Source organism: Podarcis erhardii (assembly GCF_964252035.2).
Source record: "Podarcis erhardii genome assembly, chromosome: 12".
In the NCBI taxonomy this organism is placed as follows: Eukaryota; Metazoa; Chordata; class Lepidosauria; order Squamata; family Lacertidae; genus Podarcis; species Podarcis erhardii.
Window position 1 is genome coordinate 38697015 of NC_138513.1, and position 16476 is coordinate 38713490.

The following is a 16476-nucleotide window of genomic DNA, read 5'->3' on the forward strand; positions in this document are numbered from 1 at the left end:
AAATGGCCTTGTTGGCACATTGCGATAAATAAGTGGGTTTTGGGTTGCAGTTTGGGCACTCCGTCTCTAAAAGGTTCGTCATCACCGCCTTATGGGAACGGGTACCTCACCTGTTCCTACCCCAGGCCTCATCTGCTTCCCTTTTGCTGCTGCTGTACATTACACCTGGATTTCTGCAGCCAGGAAAAGGAAGTGGGTGCCAGGATCAGGGGAAGAATGGATGGGGGGGAAGCCGTCAGGGAGGCAAGAGGTGTGTTGAGGATCTCTCATTTTGCAGCCCTGGGCAGCAGTGCTGAGTCCTCTTGTGGGAAGTAGCTCCCATACAGCTGAGCAAAACCTGACATGAAATTAATTAAATGGCACAATTTGGGGGGAAATAGTATCCTTGGAGTCAGAGCAGCTGCAGGAGGAGGGTGGAGAGAGGAGATTGATTCTCTCTGCCTACCACCTCCCTGACAAAAACGGTCTCTCCCAAGCTGCTATTTTCATTTCAGGAGAAGCCTCTGTGGACAGGAATGGAAAGATGCTCAGGTTGAATGTCTAGATTTCCATGAGCAGCATCATAGTTAAATAGGCTTGAAACCAGTCTAAATTTGATCCATAGAAGTCGGCAAATGTGTCCTCTTTTTCACTCTTCAAAATATGGCAGCCCTTGCAGGACCTACTTTTTGAGTAAATATGCTTTATAATCTGGTTTTGTGTTGTACGACTAAGGGTTTAGGCTGCAAATCAAGGCCCATTTACTTCTGAGCAAGCTCTGCTGAACACTTGGAACAGATTTTTGGAGTAAATATGTAAAAGGTTGCACTGCATGCCCTTAAAGTCTGGCTTGAAATTAGAAACACTTTTGTTGCTGTTGCTGCTTAAGCCAATTTTAGCAAGACCCCACATAGTTAGTTAGTTAGTTAGTTAGTTAGTTAGTTAGTTAAAACAAAACAAATTCCTTCCAGTAGCACCTTAAAGACCAACTAAGTCAGTTCTTGGTATGAGCTTTCGTGTGCATGCACACTTCTTCAGATACACTGAAACAGAAGTTTCCAGACCCTTCTATATAGTGAGAAGGTGGGGAGGGGTATTACTCAGAAGGGTGGTGGGAATGGGTGATTGGCAGATAGCTGTGATGAGTTAGTTAGTTAGTTAGTTAGTTAGATTACTTCATTAACGTAGGAGACAGACACTTTATGTAAAATATTTATATCTGTATTTAATGTTTATCTGTTATCAGAAAACTCCATGGGAAATTTTGTATTTGAATGGTACACAAATGGCCTCTTAAAATTATCCACCCCTGTTTCCTGGCAAATCGGGGAGGCTATTTCACAAAATTTCTTTAGCAGGAGAGGAAAAGATATCTAAGTTGTCACTGCAACCACAGCAACAGTGTAGTCAGCCTGGCCACCATTTTGCACACCTCAGTTCTAGCATTATTCTGTGCATTGTGTGCATGAGAGGTGAAGAATTGTAGCACCCTGCTTGTGGTTAACGCTTAGCTGGAATGAAATATTCAACGCAGCAATAGAGAAATTAAAATAGTAATTTATTTGTCAGACAAATAAATAAGAGGCACAGTGGTACATGGTTACCAAGCTCTGGCCTGGCCTCCTGCCATTCTGGCCAGCACTTATATTCCCTTAATCCAGCCCCCTTTGCTCCTCCTGTGGCTGCCTCTGTCCAATCAGCCTGGTTGAAATTCCTATTGGCTGTTTGGTAGAACCAATCACAAAAGATACACCCACAAAAGATACACCCATTTCCTTGCCCTTATAAGGGAGACAAAGAGCTATATATATGACATATAAGTAATAATATATCTTACATGGAATCTTAATTACCAGCTCACCTCTTGCCCTCCTTGCCCTATTGCCTTCTAAAACAAATGTTTAATCTTACATTTTTATGTTCAACAGATGTCAAGGATCTTGAGTTTCACATCAACATTGAAAGATTTCCTTCATTTAATGTTTCTAAACAAAATGCCTGACAACTATATATCAAGACTGCTTGGATGGCGTCTTCTGTCTGGCAGGGGGGCTAGGCTCATTTGCCCCTCTGGTCTCCTATTGCAATATGACTCTATGAAATAAGAATCTAGCATTTCTTAAATCCTTTGCATAATTACATTTAAGCCAATATATTTAAGCTAATATATTTCATACATTTATCATAGGTAGCCTCTTAAAAGAATAAAGCTTTTCAAAGTAAAAAGGAAGAAACTCAGTAAAACACAGCTTTTAAAAGAAGCCTCTTCAGTTTACACTTCCCCCTTTCACTCTCCTTTCCAGCCTCAAAATAAAATAGGAAGAAGCTTCTTCTTCTGCCAAGCCAGTTGCCTTTCCAACATTTAACACATTTTAACCTTTTTAACTCTCTCAGTTTAAGAAAGAATGGCTTTAGAAAAAGACTTCCCCAAAAATGCTCTCTTTCTTTCTAGCTAAATGTTTTTCCCCATTTGCTCCTGGCCTTTGAACCTTAGAAAGAAGATCTGGCTCATTTTACTGGGAGGCACATTAGTATTATCTTACCCATTCTTAATAGTGTTTTTTCAGCCTTGGGGCAGCATATGTAATTCTCCCTTTTTATGACTTTGAGAATTGTTTTTCTACTATAAATCAATGGGGCCCTCTTGTCTTAGGAGAATGGCCAAGGTTTTCTCTGCCTGGCATGAAACATTTGAAAATCCTTTTTAAGCTCATTTTTAAATACAAGCCTTGATTGAAATATATAGAAGCTTTGATAAAAATGCAGGCTTATGGTTAGGTGCCTCAGAATGAGCAAAGAAAATTCAGTAAAGTGGTCTTTTTATTTTTCTACAGGGGTGAAAGAAAATCTCAGGACTTGCTTCAGAAAAAAAAAGGCTCCTGAGAAATTCTGGCTCAGCTCCAGTTTTCACGCAAAGAAGAAAACCTATCTCTCTCACTGCTTTTAATTAGATTTGACCTCTCTTTAAGAACATTTGCTGGGGAATCTGCTCTGGTTCTTTATAAGGGCAATTTAAGGCTGACTTTGCCCTTTTCTGCCTGTCCCTGTGTTACAAGGTATTATCAAGAAAGAAAGAAAAAGATTTCAGGGAGAATATGGAAGGAAGATTGCTTCAGAGAAGGAGGAAAGGAAATGTGGGAGCAGATGAGCAAGAGAAGAAGAGTAAAGAGGTTAGTTTGGTTTCTGGTTGTTTTTCCCCCTGGACTTGGTTTGTTTATGTTATAATATTTATATCTAATTAAAGAATTGCATAATTGAAAGTCCCCTTGCCTTGCTGTTGACAGGTTGAAGCCAAAAGGTTCATATATACCCACTTGACTGCTTCGATCAGTGGAACTGGAAGTGTTATAGGTGCCACACAGGGCCGTCTTACCCATAGGCATTAGAGGTGTGGGGCACCCAGGTGCCGGGCTCTCAGGGGCACCAACTGAATTTTAATCAGTTTTAAATTTATAGTTATTTTAACTTTCTGAAAGTCTTAAATTATTATTATTTTTTCCTTATTGATAATTTCATTGTTTTTTTTTTTTTTGTAAACTGCCTTGAGCCTTGCCCCCCCCCCCCATCAAGCCTCAGAATTCGGGTACATGAATCCAGACAACGTGCTTCAAATAAAAGCCATCTGTTCTGCCTATGGTGATGTGATCAGAAAACAGGAGTATATATCATACTAGTGAGACCTCAGAAATGGGAAGTGTGAAATCCTATACAGTCTCAGAGGAATGGATATTGGGAATTGTTAAACTATGCTATACTATTGCTATGGATATTGGGAATTGCTGTAATTGCTGAAAATATTAATTGGATTTTCTGTGAAACAAATTGGAAGCTATAAAGTCATTCAGCCAATACTTCAGTGGGCTAGTCTGAAGCTAGAGAATGGTTGATTGGACGGGGCTGTAGCCCGTGTTTCATTTAAATAGGACAAGATTTTAATTTAGATAAAATAATTTTTAAAAACCCAAAGCATGTCTCTTGCAAGTGTCAAATCTGTTGCAGGAGCCATTTGCTCTGAGACATGGCTGACAAATGAGACTCCAAACTTTTGCTGTTATGTAACTCTTTTTTAAAAAAGAAAAAAAGGAAGTAGGAAGTGGTTGTTTTGAATTAATACTCTTGTTGCAAGATCACTATTTGTGGAACAGCAACAGGTGTAATAGCTCTTGTTTAGCCTTGGAAAATAATTTCTGATGAAAAGAGCCCCAGTAAATCAAAATAAGTTTGAGGTAAGATTAGGTGTACGGCTAAACAAAAAGAACCCAGTGAGCTCTAGCTACATACCAATAGCGCAGCATGTACCATTCAAGATAAGCAAAGTTTGTGATCATAATGCTGAGGAAAATGTCTTTAGACTCCAGCTAGGCTTCTCTTGATCTTCTTATAGGATTTATATTATCCCCATGGCTGAAGTTATTTGAGTATTCAAGCTACTCTATCTTTTCTCGGCAAAAAAATGTTCCTTGCTACCGTTTAACTCTTTGGCATCTTTTTCACGGGCTACAAAGTCAGCACAATTTGTCTCCTTTGCGTTTTTGCTAGGAGTGATAACAGAAGGGTTGACATTTTCCATGATCAGGGAAATGCTGCAATGTCTGAACTACAGGAAACTGCACGTATTCTGTGGAAATATGGGAAGTAATATGCATGGCTATGGTTCATGATTCAGGAGCCTGAAATATGGATGCTAGATAGAGATATAGAGATAGAGATAGCTATAGATATAGATATACATAAAGATATATTTATTCTGCATGTGTGAGCCAGAAGGAGATGCTTGAAGGGACACAGCCAGCTTCTGGGTCTGGGATTCTTCCCCCCTGACCTAAAGTTTAAAATATTTTTAATACAGTGATGGGGGCCCTGGAATAAGGAGCAGCTGGCAACTCAGGGTATACAGTGGTACCTCAGGTTACATACGCTTCAGGTTACAGACTCCGCTAACCCAGAAATATTACCTCGGGTTAAGAACTTTGCTCCAGGATGAGAACAGAAATCGCTCTCTGGCGGTGCGGCAGCAGCAGGAAGCCCCATTAGCTAAAGTGATGCTTCAGGTTAAGAACGGACCTCCGGAACGAATTAAGTTCTCAACCCGAGGTACCACTGTATTGGTATTGGTGCTTAGTTAAGCATGGAAGGGCTATATAATGGGCTTCAAGTTCCTTTTTACCAATCACCTCATTGGGGGGAAGCTTTCTCTTTTGAAGTTATGGCACCCCCAAATTACCACGGATAGTGTTGGGGTGGCCGTAGCTGCGCCAGCCATCCGGGGGGAGGGCTCAACTCTTCCCCCATGCCACTGCGGGAGAGCGATCCCTGCAGAGGCTTGGGAGTGAAGTTTCGCCCCTCCCAAGCTTTCTCGGGAGGAGAGCGGAACCCACAGAGGCTTGGGAGGGAAGCTGCACACCCTCCAGCCTTATAGTTGGTGGGGCTCAGCTGGTGGGCATGCAGGGAAAGGGGAGGCTGCCGGCAAAACCGCACAGCTCCCCCACTTGCTGGGGCGCCCCTGAGAGGCCAGCGCCCTGGTGCGACGCATCACTAAGCCCTATGGGAAAGACAGTTCTGGTTATGACATGGTAAACTTGGATTTTGCCTTCTGTGGAGTCTCCTGTTGGGATAACAAATGCAGAATTGAGATGAAAGACAGTTTTACTGAGCAGGAGCCAATGATGTACATTTTCCGGGAAACTTTGAATGGGGAAGTTTTCATTTTCAACTTGATTTGCACAGGGTAGTTTGTACTAGGAATTTTTCTGATGGCCCTAGAGGGTGATCTAATTTAGCACATTTATTTGACATGTTTTTAGTAAACGAAGCTAAAAGCTTTGAAACTGCCAAGCCTGTCGAATATTTATTTGGAGTTGGTACCCATCTATTGTTACTAATGAAATTACAAAACAGAAAACATGCTGCAGAAACATTAACCTCTGTAACATTTTACACCCCAGACCACCAGCAAGAGCTCAAGGCTTGCTCCAGCAGGATATTGGAAGACATGGGATCTGTTTGGTTGGTTCTCCTACACTCTAATAACATATGTACTCCACCTTTCTATGAAATATTTAAATTTTTAAAGAATCCGAAATAGACTTGAAACATTAAGGATGAGCTTTGCAATCAGAAAATAAATACACAATGATTTTAAAAAATGTCAGTAAAGCAAGTAGTTGTTCCCAGCTGATTTCTCTGGGCAGGTTCACAATTGCAATATAAATCATAGTTGTGCCTGTTGCTTCATGTTTTTCTTGTACTGCAGATCTACTGGCATAAGTCCATAGAAAGTTTGAATGGATGGATGTGCTTTATGCCAAAGGTGGAGGCAGGCTTTTCTCAGGTCGCTTCCCTCTGGCTGATGTTCTGTTTCTGCTAAAGCTAGATCACCTTGCAAAGGTGGCAAGTTGCCATGCAAGCAGATGGGCTGCAGAATAAGCAGCCAAGCTGTCACTCAGGAACATAAAGCACATTGACTAAGGGCAGGATTCCAGGCATTAATGACGAGAATGGCGTCTAGTGCAGAGTTTTTACATCTCTTGTAAAAGAGGCAATGTTCCACAGAGTGATGGCAGAGCGCTGGATTAATTCTGAGAGCCAGTCACAATTTCCAGTAGGCATTTATAGAATACGGCCTAATAGATAAGCAGCTGACCTAGTAAAATGAAAGAAAATGGAATAAAATCTTTCAGGGCAAGCTTTATGGGTATAAGGAATGCAGTGCCGTGGATTCATAATTAGTTCTCAGGAATTCCCTTGGGGTCAAAATCATGATTTTTTTTGACCAATGCAGACATAAATGTTATGGCTTCAGTTCCAAGGCAGTTTTCCTCCCTGTTCCTCCTCAGTCCACTCTTCCACTTTGCTTAACAGAAGCCTGATGAAGAGTTCTAGTGGATTTAGAAGCTCCCTATTTTTGTTGGTATGGGACACAGGTGGCACTGTGGGTTAAACCACAGAGCCTAGGGCTTGCTGATCAGAAGGTCGGCGGTTCGAATCCCCGCGACGGGGTGAGCTCCCGTTGCTCAGTCCCGGCTCTGGCCAACCTAGCAGTTCGAAAGCACGTCAAAGTGCAAGTAGATAAATAGGTACCGCTCCAGCAGGAAGGTAAACAGCGTTTCCATGATCTGCTCTGGTTCGCCAGAAGCGGCTTAGTCATGCTGGCCACATGACCTGGAAGCTGTACGCCAGCTCCCTCGGCCAATAAAGTGAGAGGAGCACCGCAACCCCAGTCGTCCGCTACTGGACCTAATGGTCAGGGGTCCCTTTACCTTTACCTTATTTTTGTTGGTTACATGTGAAACGAAACTTAGAGTTTTATAAAATAAAAGTGGCAGTTTATCCCTTAACGTTGCATGCTAATGTTACCTCCATCTTCCTTTGCTTAGCTTATTTGGTGAGTTTCATCTGAGACAAGCTTCTATATTTGACATGCAGAAAATTGGCAAATAGTATCCCCAGGAAAGGACACCATCATCCCTGCTATGAAATTAATAATGGTGCTTCGTATTTACTGAAACTAACACTGAAACTAACATGGAGAAACAAACTTAATTAAACAAAAACTTAATGAATGGCAGGAATGAGTTCAGCATGCATCTGGATTTCAAGACAACAATCTACCAGCCTAAATGTAAGAAATTCAGTAATGTGCACAATAATTGTGAAAACTATTATGTGCATGGATGCCTCCAGTGTAGTGACAATTAAACCACTGACACGACTGTAGTCAGTTGTATATCAGCAAAAATAAATAAATCACTGCAGGCCAATTAAGTTAAATCTTTATTCTAGGACAGGGGTGGCAACCTAAGGCCCATGGGCCACTTGTGGCCCATGGGGGTCATTTAACCAGCCCATGGACCCCCGCCACCCACGCGGGGACCCCCCCTGCCCGCTCCCGTGCACCGTGCTAAGCAGACTCAGAGCAGAGCGGGGACCACCTTCCGCGATGCTAGCCGGCTTCCCATTGGCTGCAGGAAGCTCAAAAGCTGTGCATGCCTCCTCTGCGCCAGAAGGAGCACTGGAAATAGCGTTTGCACACACTCCGGCCCACCATAGCGTCTGCGGGATTGTGAACTGGCCCTGTTGGCTATTTGCAGTGTAGCAGCGCTGCAGAGAGCTTGCTGGGGAGACCAGGCATTAAAAAGGGACTCAAAAATAACTTAAACAGGGTTTTAATTACAAAAACAAAAACTCCTTATACACTAAATACATCAACAAACAAACATGACCCAACCACCAACCCATCCCCCAGGGTAATGGGAGAGCTAGGTGCTGCTCCTACATGTCCAGAGGAGGGCAACCAAAATGGTCAAAGGCCTGGAAACGATGCCTTATGAGGAACGGCTAAGGGAGCTGGGCATGTTTAGCCTGGAGAAGAGGAGGTTAAGGGGTGATATGATAGCCATGTTCAAATATATAAAAGGATGTCACATAGAGGAGGGAGAAAGGTTGTTTTCTGCTGCTCCAGAGAAGCAGACACGGAGCAATGGTTCCAAACTACAAGAAAAAAGATTCCACCTAAACATTAGGAAGAACTTCCTGACAGTAAGAGCTGTTCGACAGTGGAATTTGCTGCCAAGGAGTGTGGTGGAGTCTCCTTCTTTGGAGGTCTTTAAGCAGAGGCTTGACAACCATATGTCAGGAGTGCTCTGATGGTGGTTTCCTGCTTGGCAGGGGGTTGGACTCAATGGCCCTTGTGGTCTCTTCCAACTCTATGATTCTATGATTCCTTATATACTACACCCAATTGCTGACAGAGCTTAATCAATACAACTCAGCAGCACCTGCTATGTTTCACAGCTGTAAAGCTGGGTCTCGTTATTTAGCTCTAGCCCTTGCTCTGGCCCCTTAAAGACATACACATCGAGTGGAACAACGATGAACCTTTACATTTAAAGAAACCATTCAACAAGCCCAAGCCACAAAAACTTTGCCGACCCCTGTTCTAGGAGGTCTTGCCCCAAAGAAGCAGTTGCAAAGCAGTGTCCACTAGGACTCCTCCTCTCCAGGGCCTTTCCCCCACATTCTCAGGCTGTGTCCATGCACAACCACCCTATGCTATGCCCGTTTCATTTCTCCGCGGGTTCTTGGAGATCAGGGGGGAGAGGAGCTGGAGGCAGCAGGAGGGGGAGACTCCCTGAATTCTTCAGCAGCTGGCCTCCACTCTGCCTCTTGGCCTCCCTCCCCTCCAGCCTCTGCTTCAGCCTAAGAGTCAGAGTCTGAACCGTGCTCTGCTTCACTAAACCCTGTTACCTCTCCTGCTGCTGACACCTCATTCTCCTAGTCCGCTCCTTCTCCCTCTGACCACTCATCTTCATTCCCACCACCAACCCCCTGGCTCTGGGCCTTCTTCCCCTGGGGATTGCCCAGGCAGTTCCCCCGCTGGGGTCTCCCACCACGCCTCTACATCCAGCCAGTCCATGACATACTCTAAAGATTTGTTTCAAAAAGGGCAAGCCCAAATGGACTATTTTAGAAGCTGGGTGTCCTATAGCAACTGGTGTGATCACTGCGGCTTATCCTGTGCTGCCCTCCCAAACTCAAACATGTCCAAGTTCCCATGTAGTTGAGACCAGTCTGAGCTATCGCTGTCACTGTGAGGATATTGCAGAAGAACATTGTGCCTGTGAGCCATAAACTTTATAATTAGCTGAACAGAATTAAACAGGGTAGGGTATTGCTCTACTGTCTAACTGCCTTCTCTCAGTAACTTGGCTGATCACAGAGCTCTCATTTTTAAGCTCTAAAGTGCATGCTTCCAGGGAACAAGTGTCTGGGAGTTGCACAGTAATAGAATCATAGAATTGTAGATGGAAGGGGTCCCGAGGGTCATCTAGTCCAACCCCCCGAAATGCAGGAAGCTCAACTGAAGCATCCATGACAGATGGCCATCTAGCCTTTTTAGTTCTGCTGCTGAACCACACAGTTGACTCATATTAAGCTTGTGATTTACTAAGACCCCTAGGTCCTTTTTACGTCTACTACTTGGCAGCTCATTTTCTGTCTGCTTCAAATCTGCTGTGAATCAGCTGGAGAGTACAGCAGCTTCTGGGCCTCCTGCCCTGGTGCTCTACCAAATCCTCCACCCTCCTTCATCCCAGACCTGTGTACTTACTGTCTAGTAAAGTCCATGGAGGCTTTCAAGCTACAGTGGTACCTCGGGTTACATACGCTTCAGGTTACATACGCTTCAGGTTACATACGCTTCAGGTTACAGACTCCGCTAACCCAGAAATAGTACCTCGGGTTAAGAACTTTGCTTCAGGATGAGAACAGAAATCGTGCTCCGGCGGCCCGGCGGCAGCGGGAGGCCCCATTAGCTAAAGTGGTCTTCAGGTTAGGAACAGTTTCAGGTTAAGAACAGACCTCCAGAACGAATTAAGTACTTAACCCGAGGTACCACTGTACTCAGAATCAAGTGCTACAGCTTTGAAGCAATACCAGTGTTCAGATCACTATACTGTAGTGTGCGTTTTGAGAACAAGTGAGGATTATAACATATAGCTACGATTCCCCTACAAATGTCCATCAACTCGGGGGGGGGGGAGGGCTGGCCCCCTCAAATATTTTAGGGGGGCAAGGCCCCTCATCCCCTAGGACTTGGCCCCTATGATTCTAGGCAGGCTGATTAAGGGAGAGACTCCCCTTCAGGGATTTGGGTCTCAAGCTGCAGAATACATTTTGGTGATATGAGGGTATTTAGCATATTTTTCTATGGGGTTTATCAGCTTGCTATATATTTAGTGTTTGAGAGCACCTAGAGCTCTGGCTTATGTTAAGTTGCGCATTTCATTCACTTCAGGCTCTTTATCTTTGCCTGAACCTTAGTTCAGCAGGTTTCTCCCTCGCACTTGTATATGTAATTATGAATTCCGCTTGGCTTATTAGCTATCTAGCATTTCCACATATCCCATTGTTAACTACCTAGCAACTCTGCATAATAATGAAGTAATTTCTTTGGCCCAGATCCACATAACCTAATTCTCCGGCAGAATAAAGTGTGCGTTCAACTTTTTGCTGGGTCAAACAGGCCCAAACGCCAGTGGCATCATGGATGGTTCAGGTCCAGCTGTCCAAAGGGTGCTAAGAGCAGAAGAATGTCTGCAAAAGTAACAAGCTTGTATAGAGAGATTGGGTTGCCTGATCACGCAGACAGGGAAATGACTTGGCACTTTTCAGAACTGCTTCTGGAATTCCTCCCAGTACACACTGCTGTTATAAAATTTATTCTAATATTGGGCATTTATTGTCATTCCTGTGCTTAAGCATTTGGCTTCCTACAGCAAAAAAGAACTGTGTATGACAGTTTACTGCAGATTTCTAGAAGGTGAAAGGAAAAAGAAAGAGTCACATGTATACGTCAGATTCTTGGCCTGGGTGTGTCACTTTAATGCCGTACTTCTATTAGTGAGAACTGGTTTAGCTCCTTTAAAAAACCACTGTCCTGTGTATCTTGCATTGCTACGTTGAATAAATGTTATCAAGCATCCATTTCATATAACCGGGGACCTTTGAGTAGTGGCTGTCATGCATGGCAAATGGTAAATCTTAATTCATAATTAAACCTGGTGTGTTCAGTGACATGTAGAGATGGTGGCATGCAAATGTAAGTATCTCCTATAAAAAATTCCTATTTTAAGTCTTCTGAGAGCTGTTAAAGTTTCCTTTTTGGTGGGAAATAGACAACTATTCTCTTTGGTCAGACACCCTGAATGCTCGTAATATTGCACAATGCAATATTAATTGCATAATTATAATTGTCATTGTGGACAGAACAAGAGCCAGGACTACTCGGCAGTTAAACCTCTGCTGTGACTCAGCTCCCCATCCTGTTGAGTCCCACTGCGTATCTCCTAAGACCAAATTGCTCTTTGTGCTGCTTTTAGAAGTGCCTTGCAATTCATGGATAGTAGAGGCTGCTCTATTTTGAACCCTGGATAAAAGATGCAGACTTTTGAAAAAGTCTTAGAGAAGGTGTGCTTTTAAGTAAACAGAAATTTGTTCAGAGGAATTGTGCGCATTCCCAATGATGAATTTAATAGGAATAAGCTATTCGAAATAGAAGAAAGCAATTTTTGTTTTGGATGTTCATTTAAAATGGGGTGGAAGGGGAACCTGCAGCTTTCCAGACATATAGCACCCAGTAGCCATGCTGCCTCAGTCTCATAGGTTGCCTATCCCACCCCCACCCCACCTTAAATAAATTAAATGATTTCATATGCTCTTGTGAAGAAAAGTAAGGTGATGTACTCTTGGGGATACTGCTGTGATGGGGGCAAAACCTTCCTGCCCATACTGACAGGTACAATATTTTGTTTCAGGGATCTAGGAAAAAAACAGCAAGTGTCCAAACACCAAGTAAAAATGGAGGGGGCATCTGTACATTTACAAGAGGGACCCCCCTCCCCTACAGAACTCATACAGAACCCAAAAGGGTGTTTTGTACTCTTATAAAAAGTTCCTTCCACACATACGACTTTTCAGGCATTTTGCTAGTGTGAAATAAAATGCATTTAAATTCTGGCATTAATTTGTCGATTAGATTTATATCCTGCCCTATCACCATAAAGGCCCTTGGGGGCAGCCCAGGAAAACATCAAAATCAATACTTAATTACAATTTAAGATGAGGAACACCATAGACTAAAAGAGCTGTATAAGAGAGTTCCAGGACTGCTCCCTAAAGACCCTTCTGAACCGTCAGCCTTCTGAGAGACTAAGGACAGCAAAGGACACTGATTTTGCTTCAAGGTTGCCCAGGCTTAATTGGAAGAAGAAGAAGAAGAAGAAGAAGAAGAAGAAGAAGAAGAAGAAGAAGAAGAAGAAGAAGAAGAACCCCGCCCATCTGGCTGGGTTTCCCCAGCCACTCTGGGAGGCTTCCAACAAAGATGAAAAATACATTAAAATTTTAGAATCATAGAATCATAGAGTTGGAAGAGACCACAAGGGCCATCGAGTCCAACCCCCTGCCAAGCAGGAAACACCATCAGAGCACTCCTGACATATGGTTGTCAAGCCTCTGCTTAAAGACCTCCAAAGAAGGAGACTCCACCACACTCCTTTGCAGCAAATTCCACTGTCGAACAGCTCTTACTGTCAGGAAGTTCTTCCTAATGTTTAGGTGGAATCTTCTTTCTTGTAGTTTGGAACCATTGCTCCGTGTCCGCTTCTCTGGAGCAGCAGAAAACAACCTTTCTCCCTCCTCTATGTGACATCCTTTTATATATTTGAACATGGCTATCATATCACCCCTTAACCTCCTCTTCTCCAGGCTAAATATGCCCAGCTCCCTCAGCCGTTCTTCATAAGGCATCGTTTCCAGGCCTTTGACCATTTTGGTTGCCCTCCTCTGGACACGTTCCAGTTTGTCAGTGTCCTTCTTGAACTGTGGTGCCCAGAACTGGACACAGTACTCCAGGTGAGGTCTGACCAGAGCAGAATACAGTGGCACTATTACTTCCCTTGATCTAGATGCAATACTCCTATTGATGCAGCCCAGAATTGCATTGGCTTTTTTAGCTGCCGCGTCACACTGTTGGCTCATGTCAAGTTTGTGGTCAACCAAGACTCCTAGATCCTTTTCACATGTACTGCTCTCAAGCCAGGTGTCACCCATCTTGTATTTGTGCCTCTCATTTTTTTTGCCCAAGTGCAATACTTTACATTTCTCCCTATTAAAATTCATCTTGTTTGTTTTGGCCCACTTCTCTAACCTGTCAAGGTCGTTTTGAAGTGTGATCCTGTCCTCTGGGGTGTTAGCCACCCCTCCCAGTTTGGTGTCATCTGCAAATTTGATCAGGATGCCCTTGAGTCCATCATCCAAGTCGTTGATAAAGATGCTGAATAAGACGGGGCCCAAGACAGAACCCTGTGGCACCCCACTAGTCACTCTTCTCCAGGATGAAGAGGAACCATTGATGAGCACCCTTTGGGTTCGGTCAGACAGCCAGTTACAAATCCACTGAGTGGTAGCATAGTCAAGACCGCATTTTACCAGCTTCTTTACAAGAATATCATGGGGCACCTTGTCAAATGCCTTGCTTAAATCAAGGTAGGCTACATCCACTGTGTTCCCTTCATCTACCAGGCTTGTAATTCTGTCAAAAAACGAGATCAGGTTAGTCTGACATGACTTATTTTTCAGAAATCCATGCTGACTATTGGTGATCACAGCATTCCTTTCTAGGTGCTCACAGACTGTTTGCTTAATGATCTGCTCCAGAATCTTCCCTGGTATTGATGTCAGACTGACTGGGCGGTAATTATTTGGAATTATTTGCTAATTATTTAGAAATAATTTTAGAAATAATGGCTGTCATTTAAATAGAAATGCAAGCCATCTCATCATTGTGGGGAAGAAGACTATGGCCAGGTGTTGTTCAGGTGCTCACTGCTGATGGCCAATATCAAATGCCCTCTTGCTTTCCTTTCTTATGGTACTTTAAAGCAGACTCGGCCTGCGCAGCCCTACAAGAGAGGACTCATTCAAGTGGAGGGACTGTCCTGTAAGATAGGACAGATTGTCACCCTGGTGATGTGAGGTGGCATGGGGAAAGATTTCGACAGCACCAAGCTACACTTATTTTTGTAGTTAAGGTAAAGGTAAAGGGACCCCTGACCATTAGGTCCAGTCGTGGCCGACTCTGGGATTGCGGTGCTCATCTCACTTTATTGGCCGAGGGAGCCGGCATACAGCTTCCGGGTCATGTGGCCAGCATGACTAAGCCGCTTCTGGCGAACCAGAGCAGCACACGGAAACACCGTTTACCTTCCTGCCAGAGCAGTACCTATTTATCTACTTGCACTTTGACGTGCTTTTGAACTGCTAGGTTGGCAGGAGGAGGGACCGAGCAACGGGAGCTCACCCCGTCACGGGGATTTGAACCGCCGACCTTCTGATCGGCAAGTCCTAGGCTCTGTGGTTTAACCCACAGTGCCACCCGCGTCCCTTATTTTTGTAGTTACTCAGAGCTAATATTCAATACCTGACAATCTGCCCTAGGGAGGAAGTTCTACAGCAGTAATCTACATTTGTGGTTACTTAGAATTGATATCTAGTAACTGCTGCTTAGCAACTGAGTTTTAGAGGAACCAGCCTAACTGCACAAGCAACCCAAGCAGTCTTTCAAAACACTTGGCCTAACAGTGGGTGTGGAAGGGAGCATAATGCTTGGATCATGCCATGCAGCCAAGGTTAAAAGGGAGTGAGCTACAACAGACCTGCTATTGTTGTGGCAGATCTAATGTCTCACCACCAACTTCTTCCTGTCTGGTGATGATCAACATTGAGGAGGGAGTCCGTGGTGGTAAAGGGTTTCATGCAAATCTGGAAGCCGCACACTTTAAGAAGGAGGAGGACCTTGTTAGTGGCTCCTCCTTGACTTTTGGGAACTCCTTCCCTAGAGAAGCTAGAGACTGGCTTCCTCCTTGTTGTCCTTCCACCTGCAGGTGAAGAACTTTTCGTTCCAACAGGCTTTTGGGGACTGACTGCTTTTAATGAGGGGGCTGGTGTTGCGGTGAGTTTGTTGTGGTTGCATGCTTTTAATAGATATTTTATATCTAAAGTTCTAATTCTATTAATGTTTAATTGTTTTTTAATTAACACCCCCACCCTTAGTTCTTAGTTTATCGGTATGTCACCTTGAGCCCCGTCAGGGGAAAAAGCAGGGTATATATATAAAATACAGTGGTACCCCAGTTTACAAACTTAATCTGTTCTGGAAGTCCGTTCTTAAACCAAAACCATTCTTAAACCGAGGCGCGCTTTCCCTAATGAGGCCTCCCGCCGCCAGTGCCCTTCTACCGTTCAGCTTCCGTTCTTAGACCGAGGTAAATTTGCAAACACTAAGAGGACAATTTCCAGCAGAAAATCTGTGTGAGGTGTGTGTGTGTTATGTGTGTGCTATGCCACTAAGGAACTGGGCTCCCACTAAGCAGGCAGGGCAAAAAGATACTCTGGTATACTAACACATTGACAGACAGACAATAGAATAGCAGGGCCATAGTTTTTAAAAATATAACTGGAGGTGTTATTTAAACATGCATAATCCCCACCCCAGTCTGAAAAAATACTACCACAAGTAGCCAATACCAGGATTAGTGATGCTCATTTAAGATCTCTGCTAGATGGGATAAAATGCTGTTATGGATAAGCAAACCTGCATTTTTTTCTATTATTGCCAAAGAGCTTAGGTACCAAATATAATTAATTACTTCCCGTTTCATCCTAATGGTAGGGATGGGGAACCTGTGGCCTTCTGGATGTTATTGGACTACAATTCCCACCAACCCCAGCCATCATGGTCAAGGATAATAGCAATTGTAGCCCAGGGGTCACAGATTCTCCATCCTTAACCTAAAGTCTATATAAGCCTTTGAATTCTTCAAGTAAATTTGACCCATCCAATAGGCAGCTATGTAAAGAAGGCTAGAACAATCTGGAGGGAGGGAAATAAACATACTGATGGGTATGAACTTTAATTTATCAAAAAATTTTGCTGCTGAA

At 43.7% G+C, this 16476-nt stretch overlaps 1 protein-coding gene across 2 annotated transcripts in view; it reads left to right on the top strand.

Annotated features, from left to right (window-relative positions):
• The first annotated feature begins 2813 nt into the window (after positions 1–2813).
• Positions 2814–16476, top strand: part of ATP2C1 (ATPase secretory pathway Ca2+ transporting 1) — a 64630-nt gene continuing 50967 nt past the window's right edge. Inside the window, exon 1 of one of the 2 annotated variants that reach the window (XM_081881951.1) lies at positions 2814–3149. In XM_081881951.1, the coding sequence (XP_081738077.1) occupies positions 3075–3149 (75 nt within the window). In that variant the 5' untranslated portion in view covers positions 2814–3074. Of the gene's footprint in view, positions 3150–15465; positions 15488–16476 lie in introns of those variants that run through there. The other variant, XM_081881953.1, reaches the window with a different exon arrangement.